At 42.0% G+C, this 17,842-nt stretch overlaps 1 protein-coding gene across 14 annotated transcripts in view; it reads right to left on the bottom strand.

Moving 5' to 3' along the window:
• Positions 1-2: 2 nt before the first annotated feature.
• Positions 3-17,842, bottom strand: part of LOC310747088 (vomeronasal type-2 receptor 26-like) — a 54,419-nt gene continuing 36,579 nt past the window's right edge. Inside the window, exons 1-8 of one of the 14 annotated variants that reach the window (XM_083581415.1) lie at positions 12,023-12,104; positions 9,689-10,748; positions 7,674-8,429; positions 6,729-6,810; positions 4,529-5,389; positions 3,156-3,383; positions 1,507-1,633; positions 3-1,039 (exon numbers count right to left, since the gene is read on the bottom strand). In XM_083581415.1, the coding sequence (XP_083437541.1) occupies positions 138-1,039; positions 1,507-1,633; positions 3,156-3,383; positions 4,529-5,389; positions 6,729-6,810; positions 7,674-7,891 (2,418 nt within the window). In that variant the 5' untranslated portion in view covers positions 7,892-8,429; positions 9,689-10,748; positions 12,023-12,104 and the 3' untranslated portion in view covers positions 3-137. The other 13 variants (XM_083581414.1, XM_083581413.1, XM_083581419.1 and 10 more) reach the window with 13 other exon arrangements.

Below are 17,842 nucleotides of genomic sequence, written 5' to 3'. Positions count from 1 at the left end.
GGAGGAGAAGAAGAAGAAGAAGAAGAAGAAGAAGAAGAAGAAGAAGAAGAAGAAGAAGAAGAAGAAGAAGAAGAAATATTCTACTGTACACACAAAGAAAACCACAAATTAAAGCAAAGGACAGGTTTCTTATTTCTTTAATTTTTCTTCCTTATTAGCTGTTCCCTATTGTTCAGCTCAGGCCTCAGAATGATTATGTAACATTTGGGGAAAAAGATGCAAACCAGCAACCCAATACTGGAGGATAAGATGGAGAAGATCTCCACAGCTACCATATATTTCCCCTTGGTGCTCAGGTAGGAGGGAATAAAGGACAGCCAAACACTGCAGAAGACCAACATGCTGAAAGTGATAAACTTGGCTTCGTTGAAACTGCCTGGTAACTTCCTGGCGAGGAAAGCCACAGCAAAACTTACAGTTGCCAGGCAGCTCATGTAGATGAGGACACAGTAAAACATTGTTACAGACCCTTCATTACATTCTAGTATAATTTCTTCAGTCATTGAGTGCCTGTCCACATCTGGGTATGGGGGAGAGGTTGCCATCCACACAGTACATATGCCTACTTGGACTATGGAGCAGAAAAGGAGAATGGAGTGGCCTAGTCCTTTCCCCACCCATTTCCTCATCCTGGACTCTGGTTTTGTAGCCATGAAGGCCAAAACCACCGTGAAGGTTTTTGCCAGGACACAAGAAACAGCAGTTGAGAAGATGATGCCAAAAGCTGTTTGCCGGAGGAGGCACGTGACCTTCTCAGGTCGGCCAATGAATAGCAATGCACACAGGAAAAAGAGCAGGAGAGAGATGAGGAGAGTGTAGGTGAGGTTTCGGTTGTTTGCAATGACAATGGGTGTGTCATGGTGTTTTATAAATGTACCTAGTACCAGAACTGTGATCAGGGAAAGGAAAAGAGAGCAGCAGGCTAAACTGATGCCCAAAGGTTCTTCGTAAGACAAGAAGCTGATATCCTTGGGTAGACATGCATTCCGGTTCTTGCTTGGATAGTCTTTGTCTGGGCATTTGTTACAGTCATTCATATCTGGGGGAAAATAAAGAAATTAGCTCATATCATATCAGCTTGCTGAAATGTTTACTTTCTGTCTGAGAAGAAACGAAGCTCTGTTTAAATCAAAACACATGTTGAATTCTGTCTGTAATGTGGTATTGTTGAATTCAATCAGTTCAGAGCTATGTGGTATGTAAATGGCACAGCCAGGGCTATTGCTGCTCATGAAATTGGAATGCATCATTCCAGTAGCCTTGGTGCAGTGAGAAGCCCCCTCTTGATATGAGTTGAACCACATGCCACCCAAGTACTCTCAATGCATAGTCATTCTCATTTGATTAGCATATTTAGACTATCTGAAGGGCAGTGATCACAAAAAGGCAGAATCAGACACACAGTAGATCAACACCTCTTTTGAACCTTAAACTCAGCCATCATTACAACACCTTTCAATACGAAGTACTGAGTCTGGATCTATTGAATCTATTTATTTCTCTTACCATCTTGGTTTGCAATCTTCCCCTCTGGACATGGGATGCAATCGTAGCAGCAAGGTGGCTGTCCCTCCTTCACTTTCTTGCTGGATCCTGGAAGACATCTCTCAGTACAGACAGAAAGAGGCTGAGTCTATTCCATAAATGAAACAGTAGAAGGTTCATCAAGGGACTAATGAGTTTGGAATCCTTTATGTTCTCTGTTCTTTCTCTATGTTGCTAAACTGACACAGCATATCAGCAATATGTAATGGCTATACAGAGAGCCATTGCTCCTTTTCTTATTATTCTTACTAGCAATGTTTGAAATTATGTGATATTCCATCTATATTGCTCTGGGATGTGCAGTGCCCCATCTGTTCTGCAAAGATTGCTTTATCCATTATGGTACAGTTTGAAGTTACTCTGGTTTCCCTCTTAATTTTGTTAGAATTGTTAATGTTGAGTATGCTCTCCACTAGGTAGACAGCTCTAGAACTGATTTTGGTGCCGGTGGCTATACCTATACTTGGACCCATCAGATGCTGCCTGGGGAAGAGTTCCGAATAAGACATCCAGAGCGGCTGGGAAAACCCATCCAGATTGGTGGCTATTATTATTTTGAGAAATGCGGTATTTGTGAATTCCAATACAAAAATATTCTGGACAAATACATGAATTGGAATGCAGCTATCTAGTGTCCATGATACTCCTTGGAATGCTGCAACACAATTCTCAGCATGGTAAGAACAATATATACCTTTGAAAACATATTTTGAGATCACTCTTTTTAGAAGATTGATGCATCCATTCCTAATGCTCTGTCTCTTGCTCTTCACACCTTTCTTCTTCTTTCCCTCCTTCACTCTCTCAATCTTCACCACTTCTGCTTCCACCTCTTCCAGTGCCCCCCTTAGAAGAAGACTGCTGCATCTGCTGCTGTCCTCAGTTTCTTTCTCTGGTATTATTATGCCTCCTTTCCCCAACCACTTCATTTCCTCACCTTTCTTGCAAGAAAGACAAAATCCTGGGGGTTATCAATTTGTACATCATATTTCACTCAGTTAAAAACCAGTATTTAATAAGTTTAAAGAAATCCCAATTTCTTTGGTTTATTTTACAATAGTTTTCTTTTTCTACTTAGGATTCTGGTTGAAGTCTTCCACTGGAAAATAATAATCCATTTAATCAGTCCGAGTTACCACTTTTCTGCACTGTTTGATGTAAGGTTGCTTCAAGAGCATAATGGTCTTGCAGAAATCCACTTCATAGCTTCATTGTCTTTCAGCACACAAACCCTTTAGCACTGGGGAAATGTACTCAGAGACTCTATTTGACTGAAATAAAACCTTCCCTCCTGTATCCAGGCCTTTTCATATGAAAACTAATATTTGACCTGAGCCTAATTACCCACATTCAGATGAAGATGTATCTTGTAGTGGGGTATCTGAATGGCTGGGATATTGTTTTGTAATCCCCTTAATAAAAGATTTGCCTTTAATCCATGTGTGACTTCTTCCAGTAAGCTTTTGGTTCATAATCTAGTACCTGGAGACTTTGGCCATACACCACTCATCAACTTGCAGCTCAAAAGACAGTGAGTAGACCTGTAGGTGGATAATGATTGCTTATTCAATACTGAATCTCTTTTGAATTAGCAAACAATGCAACCCTACCTGGTTAAACCAACTGTGCCATGTGATGGCATCTTCATCAAGGAGTAATGATTGGTTTGGAGGAGCCTGTGGATATATCCTCCCAACTCTCACTCTGTGCAAACTTTGGTTGGTGAATATAATCCAATTCACAATATCCAAGCTAGATGCTGCCTCTCCATTCTGGTTGATGAAGACCACATCTCCTGCCGTATTGTTAAATGAGATGCTTCTCAGAAAGTGATGGAGCTAGATTGAAAGCAGAAAAGACAATTGTTTGGAAAAGTTAAATATGTGTGAGTAGCGAGGTTTCTCTCTCTCCTCCTCCTCTTCCCCGTCGCTGAACATCTTGGAAGACATGGCAGTGGTGTGCGACCACCTGCTCTAAGGAAGAATTTGGTTGGGATGGTATAGAGGGAATGCTGATCATCTCTCTTAACCGTTACCACAGCTTCCTATATATGAATGCAGCGGCACCTCACTGGGCTGTAAGGCTTCCCTCATACAAATGCTTTCTCTTCAAACACAGGACAGTACAGTCAAACCTTGGAATTCGAATGTAATCCATTCTGGAAGGACTTTCAACTTCCAAAACATTTGATTTCCAAGGCGTTGCTTCATATTGGCTCTTTCAATTCGGGTTTGAAAACCGGAACACTTACTTCCCGGTTTTCGACGTTTCAGAGCTGAAACGTTCGGCAACGGAGATGATCTGAAACCGATCTTTGAATGGAATGGGATATCATTGGTCTGCAAAGCTTCCCTCATACAAATGCTTTCTGCTCAAATATGGGGCAGTACCTCAAATATGGGTAAAACCTCAGTGCCTAGGACTTGCTGATCGTATGGTCGGCGGTTCAAATCCCCGTGGCGGGGTGAGCTCCTGTCCTTCAGTCCCAGCTCCTGCCCACCTAGCAGTTCGAAAGCACCTCTAAGTGCAAGTAGATAAATAGGTACCGCTTTATAGCAGGAAGGTAAACGGCGTTCCGTGCGCTGCGCTGGTGCCAGTTCGCCAGAGCAGCTTCGTCATGCTGGCCACGTGACCCGGAAGTGTCTCCAGACAGCGCTGGCCCCCGGCCTCTTAAGTGAGATGGGTGCACAACCCTAGAGTCAGACACAACTGGCCCGTACAGGCAGGGGTACCTTTACCTACCTGCTCAAGGAAGGACACGACCATCATTTCCCTTTCCTATAGGGCCTACTGTCATTTGCAAGCAGCAGAATATGTGGGGAACCATCTAGGATACTATCATATCAGTGCCACCTCCTACTCTGTCTGCAGAATTATAAATTCAGTTCTGGGTTTTCTTCCTAATACACCTATGCAAATGTTTGAACCCATACTGTGTCAGAAAGTAACAGGGCTTTGCCAGTTGAGGATGTTCAGCCATTACCTGCCAAAACTGTTGATTCAGATTCTTCCCTCTCCCTCTGTACGCCATTCTTCTATGTCTGAGTCTGGATGTGGACATGGCATGTAAAGCATGGGCCATGGCGTAGACAGCACTGTGGATGCTGTAGCTGTGGCCTGTCATGCTCATTTCAAAAAGTGATCCAGGAAGGCTTTCCAGCTTCTCTTCTCCGGTGCAAATATTCCCCTCCACCTTGCCTGCAGCGTTATCTGGGAATACACATTCAAAGGCCTGTTGCCAGAAGTCCCTGATAAAACCGTCCCCATCTGTGCTGGAAGGGTTTCTGTACACAACATACTGATGAAATCCTGGTGGGTTTCTGAAGTGAATTTCAAAGGATATAGCACCACTGAACACTCCTGAATTCCAGTTCCTTTGAAAGACAAATGAAGCAAACTCAACCTGTGCTGTTATTATCCATACTTTACTTTCTACATTCTTTGTCATGTCATCATGATCTGAAAAGTATGAAAGCAATCTTAAAGATGTCATGGAATAAGAGTCTCCAGAGGCAATCACTACGTTAGCTTTGCTGCTAAAAATTTCCTCGTTTATCATTGCCCCCTGACGTAGCATGTCAGCAACTTCAGAAATAAAACTAAAATTGGGGATCCTTCCTAGGAATGCAAAGCAGACACCACTCTTAGTAAACATTGGGGAAATGGTTTGCACAAATCTTTCTCCATTGTCATTGTCCGTTGCAATGACTCCAATCCACGTCCACCTGAAATGCAGAAGCAAAGAGAGAATTCCCTCATACTGAAGGGCTTCTGAGGCTGCCATCTGGTAGAAGGGAAGCCCTGGGCTTTTATCATTCATCACCGGAGCAGAGCCATAAATGAGCTAAAGAGGCAATGGAGGAAGAGAAGAGACCAAGTAATATTTGTAGAGTTCTTTCAAACTATTCATATACATTATGTGGGGAATCCTGTTAGTCAGATATGCCCTTTGCCACCCACCAGGGGTTGCACGCCCTCTCTCATTCATACAAAAATACACACACAGATGGCCTGAAAATTTGGGACATCTCCCATTTCTGTTTGTTAAACATTTCTTTTCTTTTCTTTTTATTTTTTTAAACTTATGCATACTTGCAAAATTTGGCAGCATCTTGTATGATGGACAAAAATGATTGGAGGGACGCACCATGCCCTAAACAGAGGATTGCCTAACACTGCGTAAGACATTATTTACTGTAGCCATGCCAGAATTGCAACTTGGGTCGCATACACATTCCTTCTCTGGAACTTCTTTCGTATTCATGATGCACATACCCCAAGACGCAGCAGAACTGCCATTTCTCCCTCTTCTTTTTCAAGACTTCTCAGACATCATTTATGAACATTTATTTCACATTGGAACCAGCAGCTCAGCACTATTATTGTTTTCTTGCATAACTGGATTATATCTGCAATTTGTCATACCTTCAGAGTGTGTTTAATTTGAAAGTGCTTTTCCCCTAAACATACACATATTGTGTGTGGAGTCATGGCTGGTGAGGGACAAGCCCACTCTCCCACCAGTGGCCTCTGGGATGTCCTTGATGTGTGTGTAAGAGATTGGGGGTACCACATATTTTTTCAGCCTTTCTTTCCCCTTATTCAGGTAATTTTATTTTATTTTAATTCTGTACCACCTTTACTTTCCAAAGAACTGATTCTGCTCCAATTTCATCCTTGCCCTGAACTGGTAATACACCCTGAACAGGTGCTGTGAAATCAGCCTCTTTATCTATGCAAGCTAATTTAGGTATTGTACATAGGTGTCCTACCTGTGGAATCTTATAGATATCCAAAACAGTTGCCACATAAAAGGAGATTTCAGAATCAAGTCCCCCAGTCAGACTATTTTCAACATCACATATATAGTTAGGGACAAATTTCTCCACCATGGATAAAAGCAGCAGTGTGGCAAGATATGTGCTCCTTGCATGGTTATAGCTGTCATATAAGTGAAAGCCCAAGGTGATATTGGGTAAGATGTGAGGGTCTTCATTGATCTCCTTGACTGCAAACGCCAAGGCGGCGATGTGCTGGTAAAGCTTAGGCACCACCCTAGAATGAGAGTTGCAAATGGCAATAGAAGGAACAGATATATCTTTTTACATATCAACACTGTAGTTATTCATATCAAATTCAGTGGAGTTAACTCCCTGTCCATTCCACTGCTGAACAGTTCTTACTGTATAATCAGCCAGTTCTTCCTGTTGTTTAGACAGAATCTCCTCTCTTGCAACTTGAATCCATTGGTTTGGGTCCTTCCCTCTGGAGCAAGAGAAAACAAGCTTGCACCGTCTTCCTGGTGACAGCTCTTGAGATAATTGAAAATAGCTATCCTACATCCCATCAGTCTTCTATTTTCATAGCTAAACATACCCAACCCCCTCATAATTTTGGCTTCCAGACCCTTGACCATATGTGTCATCCTTCTCTGAGCATGTTGCAGCTTGTCAATTTCCTTCTTAAATAGTGCTGGACATAACTGAACACAGTACACCGGGTGTGATCTGAGCATGGAAGAATAGAGCTGCTCTATTACTTCTTTTGATTGGGGCACTATACCTCTATTGATGCAGACTCCTTTTCACATGTACTACTGGCATGCTGGGTGTTCCCTGTCTTAGATTTGTGCAGCTGGTAATTCCTGCCTAACTGCAGAACCTGACATTTGTCCCTGCTGAAACTCATTTGTGATTCACAGAATTCTATGCTTCATAATATATACCATCATTGTGAAACACACATTAGCCTAAGATCAGAAAATGAAACAATATGAGCATTCAGGTTCAGAACAGGGTGTTTTTTTTATTCATTCTCACTAACACTCCTGTTCAGATAAAGTCTATCAAAAATGTCTTTTCAAAAGGGCTACTTCAGAATTACAAATATATACACGTTTCAATGCATTTATATTCATTTCCCTATCAAGAAATGGAAGATTCTACACTATTCTCTTAATGCACAACAGCTTCCTATGGATTTTTACATCAGCATATGTACCACTGAAATCAAAAGTGGTTATCCCAGGGTAAATGGGGATAAGTTTGCAGCCTCAGTCATTATTCTGAGGCTGAAGCTCTTGGTTTGATCATTCATGTGCTGTAATAAATGAGTGGCTTAGTTCTTACACAAGTTCTTCAGGCAGCACTGGTGAGGGCTCCTCAGTGAATTTTGCTGGAGAGGAGATAAAGCCACCATGGGAAACAATGCCACCAATGAGGAACTCTCCTGGCTGATGATACATGTGAAGTGGACGGTGTGGACCTTGGAGCATACATCTTGCTATGTGAGCCTGACATACATTGTAAGAAAGCAGTTCCAGCAACAATAACACTAAGACCACCATTCTCAGTATGACGGCAACTGTTTGTTCTATGCAGAAACCATGTTTTCTCTTCTCCAAGAAAAAAATGTCTCATTTAAATGGTAGTTTATTTTCCCAAAATGACGCAATCTGGGAGTATACAAAATCTGACTTGTTGATCACAAGTCTGATTAATTCTGATCAGTTTTAGTATACTTTGCATTAGGTTTCCCAGTGGCCACTGGAAGTCCACAGGTTGTTGTTTTTTAAAGTTTTTTAGTAGCAGCAGCTCAAATTATACCCTGTTAGCCATCAAGCAGGAATGTAGTTATTCGTCCAGTGCTAAGGATTCCCTCTGGAATTGCTGAAGAAAATGTGTTTGTCACATATTCAGAACTGTTATTTTTATTACCCTTTCATTAGATAATAAAAGACCAGTGGTGTATTGATGAAGTTAGAAGTTAGAAGCACATTATAGAAGACCTTGTAACCAACTGAATTTTCAAAATATGTAATCATCATCTTGGAATTAGGGTCCCTTCCAGCTCTATGAGTCTAGGTTACATGAGCCACTGCTTCCCTTAATACATTGGTGCCCCGCAAGACGAACGCCTCGCTAAACGAAAAACCCGCAAGACGAAAGGGTTTTCCGATTTTTTAGCGGCTTCGCAAGATGAATTTCCCTATGGGCTTGCTTCGCAAGACGAAAGCCCATAGGGAAATCTCCGGGGACAGCGGGGAAGTGCAGCGCGCCTTCTCCTCTGTTCCCGGACCTGTCCTGAAGGCTTGCGGTGGGAGGTCCGGGAACAGAGGAGAAGGCGCGCAGCGCTTCTCCTCTGCTCCCGGGGCTTGCGGTGGGAGGAGGGTTTTTCCTCCCCACCGCCAACATTCAGAACAGCCTTCTGAATGTTGGCGGTGGGGAGGAAAACCTTAAAAACTTCCTCCCACCGCAAGCCTTCAGGACAGGTCCGGGAACAGAGGAGAAGGCGCGCAGCGCTTCTCCTCTGTTCCGGGACCTGTCTTGAAGACTTGCAGTGGGAGGAAGGTTTTCCTCCCCACCGCCAACATTCAGAAGGCTGTTCTGAAGGCTGGCGGTGGGAAGAAAAGCCCTTCTCCCGCCGCCAGCCTTCAGAAGAGTTCCCCCAGGGCTGCCTAGGCTGCGGATAGCAGCCTGCTGCCCCGCGCGAGGGGCGCTCTGCTTCAGAGCGCCCCTCGCGCGGGGCAGACATTTGCAGCTTGGGGCGCTCTGAGCGCACGAGGGGCGCTCTGAGCGCGGGGCAGCAGGCTGCTATCCTCAGCTTGGAGAGCCCTGCGGGGAAGTCCTGCAGGGCTCCCCAAGCTGCGAATGTCTGCCTCGCGCGAGGGGCGCTCGGCTTAAGAGCGCCCCTCGCGCGGGGCAGCAGGCTGCTATCCGCAGCTTGGAGAGCCCTGCGGGGAAGTCCTGCAGGGCTCCCCAAGCTGCGAATGTCTGCCCCGCGCGAGGGGCGCTCTGCTTAAGAGCGCCCCTCGCGCGGGGCAGCAGGCTACTATCCGCAGCCTAGGCAGCCCTGGGGGAACTCTTCTGAAGGCTGGCGGCGGGAGAAGGGCTTTTCTTCCCACCGCCAGCCTTCAGAAGGCTGTTCTGAAGGCTGGCGGTGGGGAGAAAAGTCCTTCTCCCCCCGCCAGCCTTCAGAAGAGGTCCGGGGACAGACTGTCCCCGGACCTGGTCTGAAGGCGGTCTCCATAGGAACGCATTAATTGATTTTCAATGCATTCCTATGGGAAACCGTGCTTCGCAAGACGAAAAACTCGCAAGAAGAAAAAACTTGCGGAATGAATTAATTTCGTCTTGCGAGGCACCACTGTAACAGTACTGTGTAAGAGGAAAGTCCAGGGAGAACAGCTACATGGTCTGCTCTATGGGATTTTGGGGAGAGTTTTGTTGGGTTGAGGCAAAATGAATACAAGGGGATTCAGTCCAGCTATTATATGCTACATTAAATACACTTGTTCATGCTTTATTTCTTTCTTATTGTAAGCTGTCCCCTGCTGTTTAACTCTGGCCTCACCAAAATGATATAACATTTGGGGAAGAAGATACAGCCTAGTAACCCAAAACTAGAGGCCATAATAGAAAAGATCTCCACAGCCACCATGTACTTTCCCTTGGTACTCAGGTACGTAGGAACAAAGGACAGCCACACACTGCAAAAGACCAACATGCTGAAGGTGATGAACTTGGCTTCATTAAAACTGTCTGGTAACTTCCTAGCTAGGAAAGCCACAGTGAAACTGACCATGGCCAGTATTCCCATGAAGCCTAGGACACAGTAGAACATGGTGACTGATCCTTCGTTACATTCCAGTACAATTTCTTTAGACACTGAGTGCTTGTCTAAATCAGGGAGTGGGGGAGCAACTATCAGCCAGGCACTACACATCATCATTTGAATGAGGAAACTGAAAAGAACAATGGAGATGGCCAGATGTTTCCCCACCCATCTCCTCATTCTGGAGCCTGGCTTGGTAGCCATGAAAGCTAGAACCACTATAGTTGTTTTTGCTAAGATGCAAGACACTGCTACTGAGAAGATCACTGCAAAAGCAGTTTGTCGAAGGAGGCAGGTTATTCTTATGGGCTGGCCAATGAAAAGTAAAGGACAAAGGAAGGAGAGAACGAGGGCTATGAGGAGAACATAGGTGAGGGTCCGATTGTTGGCTTTGACTATGGGAGTTTCTTTGTGCTTGATGAAGATCCTAAGCACCAAAGTTGTAGTGAAGGTCAATAAAAGAGCAAGTGTGACGAAACTGATCCCCAGAGGCTCATTGTAAGTCAGGAAGCTTATTTCTTTTGGAAGACATATATCTTGGCCAATGTTTGGATACTGATCTTCTGAACATTGAAAACAATCATCCATGTCTGAAATCAAATATGAAAAATAAACATAAAAGGCTATCTAAATATGGCTTTCTGTTCCTGAATGAGGGTAGTGAACTTGAAATATCAAAAGTTGATTTTGCAGTAAGAATAATAGGAAGTTCTACCTCCTGCATAATCTGAGTTCAGTGGCATTAGCGGCCTGCTTTCTCATGTGTTCCAAGCAAATCCAGAAATATAAACAAATCTCAGCCATCCTGCTAGCGGCTGAAGATATCAGAGGCCTCTGTGTCTATTGATTTGTGTGTTTGGGGCTGGGGCTTACACAGTCTTTTTGTTTCAGCTATTCCAACACACTAATATTCTTATGCCCTATGAATTTTTCCTATACAGTGGTACCTTGTAATGTGAACGGGATCCGTTCCGGAGCCCCATTCGCATCCCAAATATAACGTGAGACGCGACGGCGCATCTGTGTGTGCATGGGTCGCGTTTCGCTGCTTCCGTGCATGCACGTGACGTAATTTTGAGCGTCTGCGCATGCGCGAGCAGCGAAACCCGAAAGTAATGCGATCCATTACTTCCGGTTTGCAGTGGAGCGCAACTAGAATGCGCTCAACCCGAAGCACATTCAACTCAAGGTATGACTGTATTTTGTTCAGCCACCCAAGTTACTTCATGTGAAATATGTGGAAGACAGCCCTGGATCGTTTGACCCTTTTTTTATTTCTATTTTCCCTCCTATAGTAACTACACAAGACACTCTTTGTTTAAAGTTTAAAGAACAAATAACTTTGACTTAGCATTCTTGCAGTTGCAGATTATTATGTTCAATGCAGGTAGGTGATACTTAAATTGCTAATAGCTTTTACATAGATTAAACTGTTACAGACTGTAACAGTTTGATCTATGTAAAATAAGATAATAAGAAAATTGTCCAGTAGCAGCTTAGAAACCAACTAAGTTAGCTCAGGGTATAAGCTTTTGTGTGCATGCACACTTCTTCAGATATCTCTTAGGCAGACAGAAGCAGCACACAACAAACCTCCTGTTCTAACTGTTCAACTAACTGCCATAACTGCCACAGAGTGTATGACATCACAGAGTTCAACAGTTCTTGCCATTAACCCTTTACATATGTTTTGTGGATGCTAACATTTCACAATTTTGAACGTTAGAGCAATTAGTTTAAGCATTTAAAAGGCTGATGGGAGCAAGCTGGATTGTAGCCGATCTATTTATAAAATAAATGGTATCCATCTGTTAAATAGATGGTAACTGTTAAACAGAACACATCTACATATGACATTCATTACCTTTCTGGTTTGAAATCTTCCCTTCTGGACATGGAAAGCAATCATAGCAGCAAAATGCCTTCCCTTCTTTTTTAGCTCTTCTATAACCTGAACTGCAGTGATCATTGCATATGGAAATGGGACACATCTGTTATTAAATGATAAAATAGTTTTTAAAAAAATCCAAAAATAAGTTGTGGGGCTTTTATTTCATTATTATTTCTCTGCAGTGAAGGAATGGGTTGATACTGTCATAAGGAAATATAATGAATTATTGAGTGTGCATCATATTTATGTGGTGAACGTCCCTATAACTGCAGTCCTTTACCCACATTAAGAAAACATGAGACAAAATACACATTATGACAGTGTTGTTTGAACTCCATACATTTGTCTTTAGCATTCTAACATCCACTTCAAAATCTGGAGGCAATGTGACTTTTTAAACATTGAGGAAATTATTCAATAGATCCCAAAATGCGCACAGTCACTACCTGTTTAAACTGGTTGGGCCATATGATGACATCCTCATTAATGATGAAGACATTGTCCTGGTGAACCATTGGGTCAATCTTTCCAACTTTGACCCTGAGGAAGGAGTGGTTTGGAAATGTGATCCAGTTTATAATATCAAATCCAGCAATTATTTCCCCATGTTGATCAAAGGAAACTGTTTCCTCCACACTGTTGTTAAAAGAAATACTTCTGAGAACATGGTGGAGCTAATTTATGAGGGTGAAAAAATAGGAGGCTGTACTTAAAAGGTGCAAAGGATGCAAATGCACATCAAGGTTATAATCTATCAGACATGAAGATTTTGGATTATGTTTCCTTGAAAGGAATCCTAGTAGAAATGATAGTAAATGACCTAAAATGTCAGGAGATGTGTGTCCCCCCCCCCACAATGCCCCTGAGATAGTGCTTGACATATACCCTTCTAAGTAAAGGTAAAGGTAAAGGACACCTGGATGGTTAAGTAAAACTTGACTATGTGGTGCGGCGCTCATCTCGCTTCAGGCCGAGGGAGCCGGTCTTTGTCCACAAACAGCTTTTTGGGTCGTGGCCAGCATGATTAAAGTGCTTCTGGCACAACAAGACACAGTGATGAGTGATAGGGCTCATGGAAACACTGTTTACCTTCCTGCCACAGCAGTACCTATTTATTTACTTGCACTGGTATGCTTTTGAACTGCTAGGTTGGCAGGAGCTGGGACTGAGGAACAGGAGCTCACCCGTTACATGGATTCAAACTGCTGTCCTTACAATTGGTAAACCCAAGAAAACCCGTGGTTTAGACGACAGCCCCACCTGCTCCCTTGTTCCAAATACAGCACAGTGGAGAAACTTTGGCATCTATGAAAACGTGCTTTCGCCTTTTTTTTATATAAATATTTATTAGATTTTCCAATTTTATGTAAACACAAAAAGAAAAAGAAAAAGAAAAATATTAAAAACAAGTCAATTTCAATAACAATTTTTCAATAACATGTTTCTTTGACTTCCTCATACCTCCCCTTCTTGTTTTCTAGTTCAACTTGTTAATCCAGCAAATCCTAATCTCTTAACATTCCTTTTAAAATTACACCTTATTTTCCACTCAACTTTTTTAAATTTAATGACTTAAACAATTTTAATCCCTATTATCTTTATCATTACAGCTAGTGACCACAAAAATTCAATCCAACATCTTTTCAGAGTTCATTAATTTTGTAGTATTTCTGTAAATAGTCCTTAAATTTCTTCCAATCTTCTTCTGCTGACTCTTCTCCCTGGTCGCGGATTCTGCCGGTCATTTCTGCCAGTCCCATACAGTCATGTGCTTTCGCCTTTTTGTTTCCAGTAATTCCTCCTCTAGAAAAAAATGGAAGAATCCACACCTACCCACTTACCCCATAATCACTGAAATAAAAGGGGGCTGACTAAAATGAGGAGAGGAAGCTTTGAGTTTGTCCTGGCTTTTAGGCTTGAAGAGACAGTTTAAACACATCCACCCCCAGCACAACCAACGTTCTAGGCTTATGCCACATTTCAAGAGGTAAAAATCTGGACGAAAGAGTTGTTGAACTTTTTTAGGGCAATTGCCCGATATCCCCTACACCTTCCGATAGCCAACCACTCCAGAGCCAGAGCCAGAGCTCAAGCTTAAGCTTAGGTCGCCCTAAAGCAGAGCTGCCCCCCCCCCACATTTTTTTAAAAAATAAAACCCAAAATGAACTGGAGAAAGGAAATGATACTTTTTTCTAGCTGTCACATCAGGTCTTTCCTCTCTTTTTCTACCATAGAGTAGAAATTGCCATAAAATCAGTGAATAGTTGCTAAAGGTCTTGGATGGAGGTGCATGCAATGGGAAGTTTTTGCATCTACAAATATGGGAGTATACCTCAATCTTTAAAATCATGAACAGGACATTACCTGCCATGGTTGTTGGTCCAATCTTACTCCATCTGCCATTGCTCTGTGTTTGACTTGGGATGAATGCCTTGTACTGAATGCATGTGCCACTGCATAAACTGCATTGTAGATGCTGTAGCTATTTCCTGTCATAGACATTTCAAAAACAGATGTGGGAAGGGTCTCTAGCTTCTCCTCCCCAGTGCAGACTTTCTTGTTCATCTTGTCTACAAAAGAATTGGGGTATGTACAGCTGAATGATTCTTCCCAGAAGTCCTTTATGAAACCATCATTGTTTTCTGAGTAAGGGTTCCTATGCTGAATAAATTTATGGAATCCTGACACCTCCTTTGAGTGAATTGCAAGAGATACAGCACCATGGAGGAAATTTATGTCTGAACTTCTTTGGAACGGAAATGATGTGAAATCCATCTGAGCTGTCATAATCCAGACTTTTGTCTGGATGTTCATTGATATATTTGCAAATTGTAAAAGCTGGTGCATTGTTCTCATTACCATTATACTCTGAATTTCTCCATATACAACCACAACTTTGGCAGTGCTTTCCATAACAACTTTGATAGATTTCAAGCCCTCTTCTACCATGTCACCAAAATCACTAGAAGAAGTTTGTTTGGGGAATTTCTCTATGAAGTCAAAGCAGATGCCCCTTTTGGAAAACAATGGGAACATGTCCTCTTTAAACTTCTCTATAGTGTCATCATCCTGAGAAAGCATCCCAATCCATGTCCATGCAAAATGCAACAGTAAGTGGAGAATCCCTTTATATAGGTGGTTCACATTTGGGAACATTTGGTAGAAGAAAATCCCTTCAGTTTTTTTACTCATGACTGGAGCAGAGCCATATATGAGCTAAATAATATTTCAAAAATGTTAAAGGATATGAGAGAGAGTGATTTGGGTTAGATTTGAAAAACTGTGATTACATCTGAACATCAATTTATATCCACTCCTAATTTGAGTTTGCAAATGTGATACAGGCTTAGAAAATATGTCTTATAAGCACGATAACAAGGTGCAGCCAGCTGTGGTTGTTTACTCAAAACACATCTCAGTCATGGCAGTCTTCCTACCACTCTTTCCTCCCCACTTTTGTTCTTTTGCATCTTCAAGACAAATAGAATTAGTGGTATCAACCTTACTACAAGGAGAAACACAGACTTACAAAGAGCATCACATACCTGTCGACATGTAGAGGGGCCGGGAGGCCAGCTGGCAAGCCCAGCTTGGACGTCTCCTTCCATCAGCCCGTGCTCTGACATAAATCAGTGGCCCGGACTTCAGAAGCCAGGGCATGCAATTAGCAGAGTGTACTGTGCACACAGAAGTATGCAGGAGGCGTATGATGTCAAGAAAAGAGCTGAGCGCTTCTGTTCTGGCCCTGCTTTCTACTGATGTTCTGGTGCTTATTCATTGTGACAAAATCAAGAACGGTATGGAATTCTGCATATGTGCCTTGTGCCATCCTCTCATCATCAGGAATCTGGCCTATGACATACTTGCCTCTAAGTTTACCCAGTGAGATTAAGTTCATGTCACTGTGCAAATATATGTAGAATCAGCTGTGGAAGACAATCTCCAACCTTTCCTTGAAATAATATTGTTCAAAAATGCGACAGTATTTCTATAAGTGAAGTTATGCATTTTTCTTTGTATTCTACCCAGGATACATGAATGCTGCTTTACATTAGTTGAACAGCTTGTATAGAATGCATTGAATGCACATCTACTTATTCTTACCTCGCCAAGCTAAAAGTACACACATTTTATGTGAGGGGAATTTCCTATGTTGGGAATTCTCTTTAGATTCAAATGAGCTTGGTACATATCTTGGAATGGAGTATAGCTATGGGTTTCAATACATTAAATTGTGTTAAACTCTCACTTTGCATACTACATATCTGTAGTGGGAAACCTCTGTTCTACCAGGCCTTGGAGATTGGCCCAACATGCCATCTTGGACAAGCCATAAGCATATTTCCAAGGTTTCACGTTATAGACTATATCAGGGATGGGAAAGTTCAAGAAACTGCTTGAAACCACAAGGTAAGTATCAGATGACCGACATATGGGCACCTCTGTCCCTATGAAGGTGGTGTATGGAATGGGGTAACTCAAGGTGTAACCCACCAGCTAGATCCTCTTCTCTATCCCCACTATGTATTTGTGATGCATACACAAAATTGTAAAAGTATCATTAGCACACATGTGAACCTATTGAAGTTACTGTAGATTGCATGGACAATCAGTTTGTCAGAGAGAATGCTAGAGTGATTGTACGAAGAGCACTTTACTATGTTCAAAATGTTGGGAAAGAGACACATCCAAACACCTTCTTGTAAAACAGATAATGGCTGGGAGAAGGATGGAATTGAAAGCAGCCTTCTGGTGTCCTGATAATACATAGATCCGCTCTACAATCTTGTGTCTTCAGCTTTACGTATTAAACAGGAATATTAGAAGACAAAATGTAGCACAATAGCATAATGTCTGAAATGCAAGAGAAGTTCAAATGGCTTATTAAACTTGCGTATTTATGTTCCATATATAAATCTTACTTGTGGTATCTTGTAGGTACACAGGATAGGTGCTATGTTTGGACCAATATAAGAGTTTGGTCCTCCAATGACTGCAACTGGAGTATTCTCAGCATCACACTTGTAGTTAGGGATGAATTTGGCCCTTCTTGAGAGAAGTTCTATTGAAGCTTGAAAGGTCCACTTTTCACTAAAATGGCTGTTATACATGTGGAATCCGAGAGTAGCATTGGGCAAGACACAGGGATTTCCATTAATCTCCTTTACAGCAAATGCCAAGGCCAGGATGTGTTGATAGAGCTGAGTCATCATCCTGTATTGAGAGTTGAAGGGTGCACCACAATATATTGTCATAGGAGTAGACTTGGGGTGCATAATAATAATAATAATAATAATAATAATAATAATAATAATAATATTTTTATTTATACTCCGCACATCTGGCTAGGTTGCCACAGCTACTCTGAGTGGCTTCCAACACACGAAAACATAATAAAACATCAAACATTAATAGTAACAATCTGATCCAATATAAAAGTCACAATAACATTAAAATAAACCATTTACATCAAGCAAAGCAACAATCTATCATAATCTAATAGTAAACAGTAAAATTAAACACCAGCGAATAATAATTAAACAGTTCACACTTATCAATCTATAATCAATATAATTAACAGCAAATCACAATGTATAAAATATTGCAAAACATACAAACCATGGAAAAGGATCAAATTGAGAAACAAAGACACACAACTTATGAAACTATTTTTTTAAAATATCCCTGAACTCCTCTCTTCCCAGCTACTGCTGCTGTTCTCAAAATCATATTCTATGATAGGGTTTGTTGGGCAAGACACCTGTCACCTTGACTCTGACTGTCCCAGAGGCT

Source organism: Podarcis filfolensis (genome assembly GCF_964270895.1).
Source record: "Podarcis filfolensis genome assembly, chromosome: 13".
NCBI classification, from domain to species: Eukaryota; Metazoa; Chordata; class Lepidosauria; order Squamata; family Lacertidae; genus Podarcis; species Podarcis filfolensis.
The sequence above is the reverse complement of the archived record's forward strand: the minus strand, read 5'-3'. Positions and strand labels throughout refer to the sequence as shown.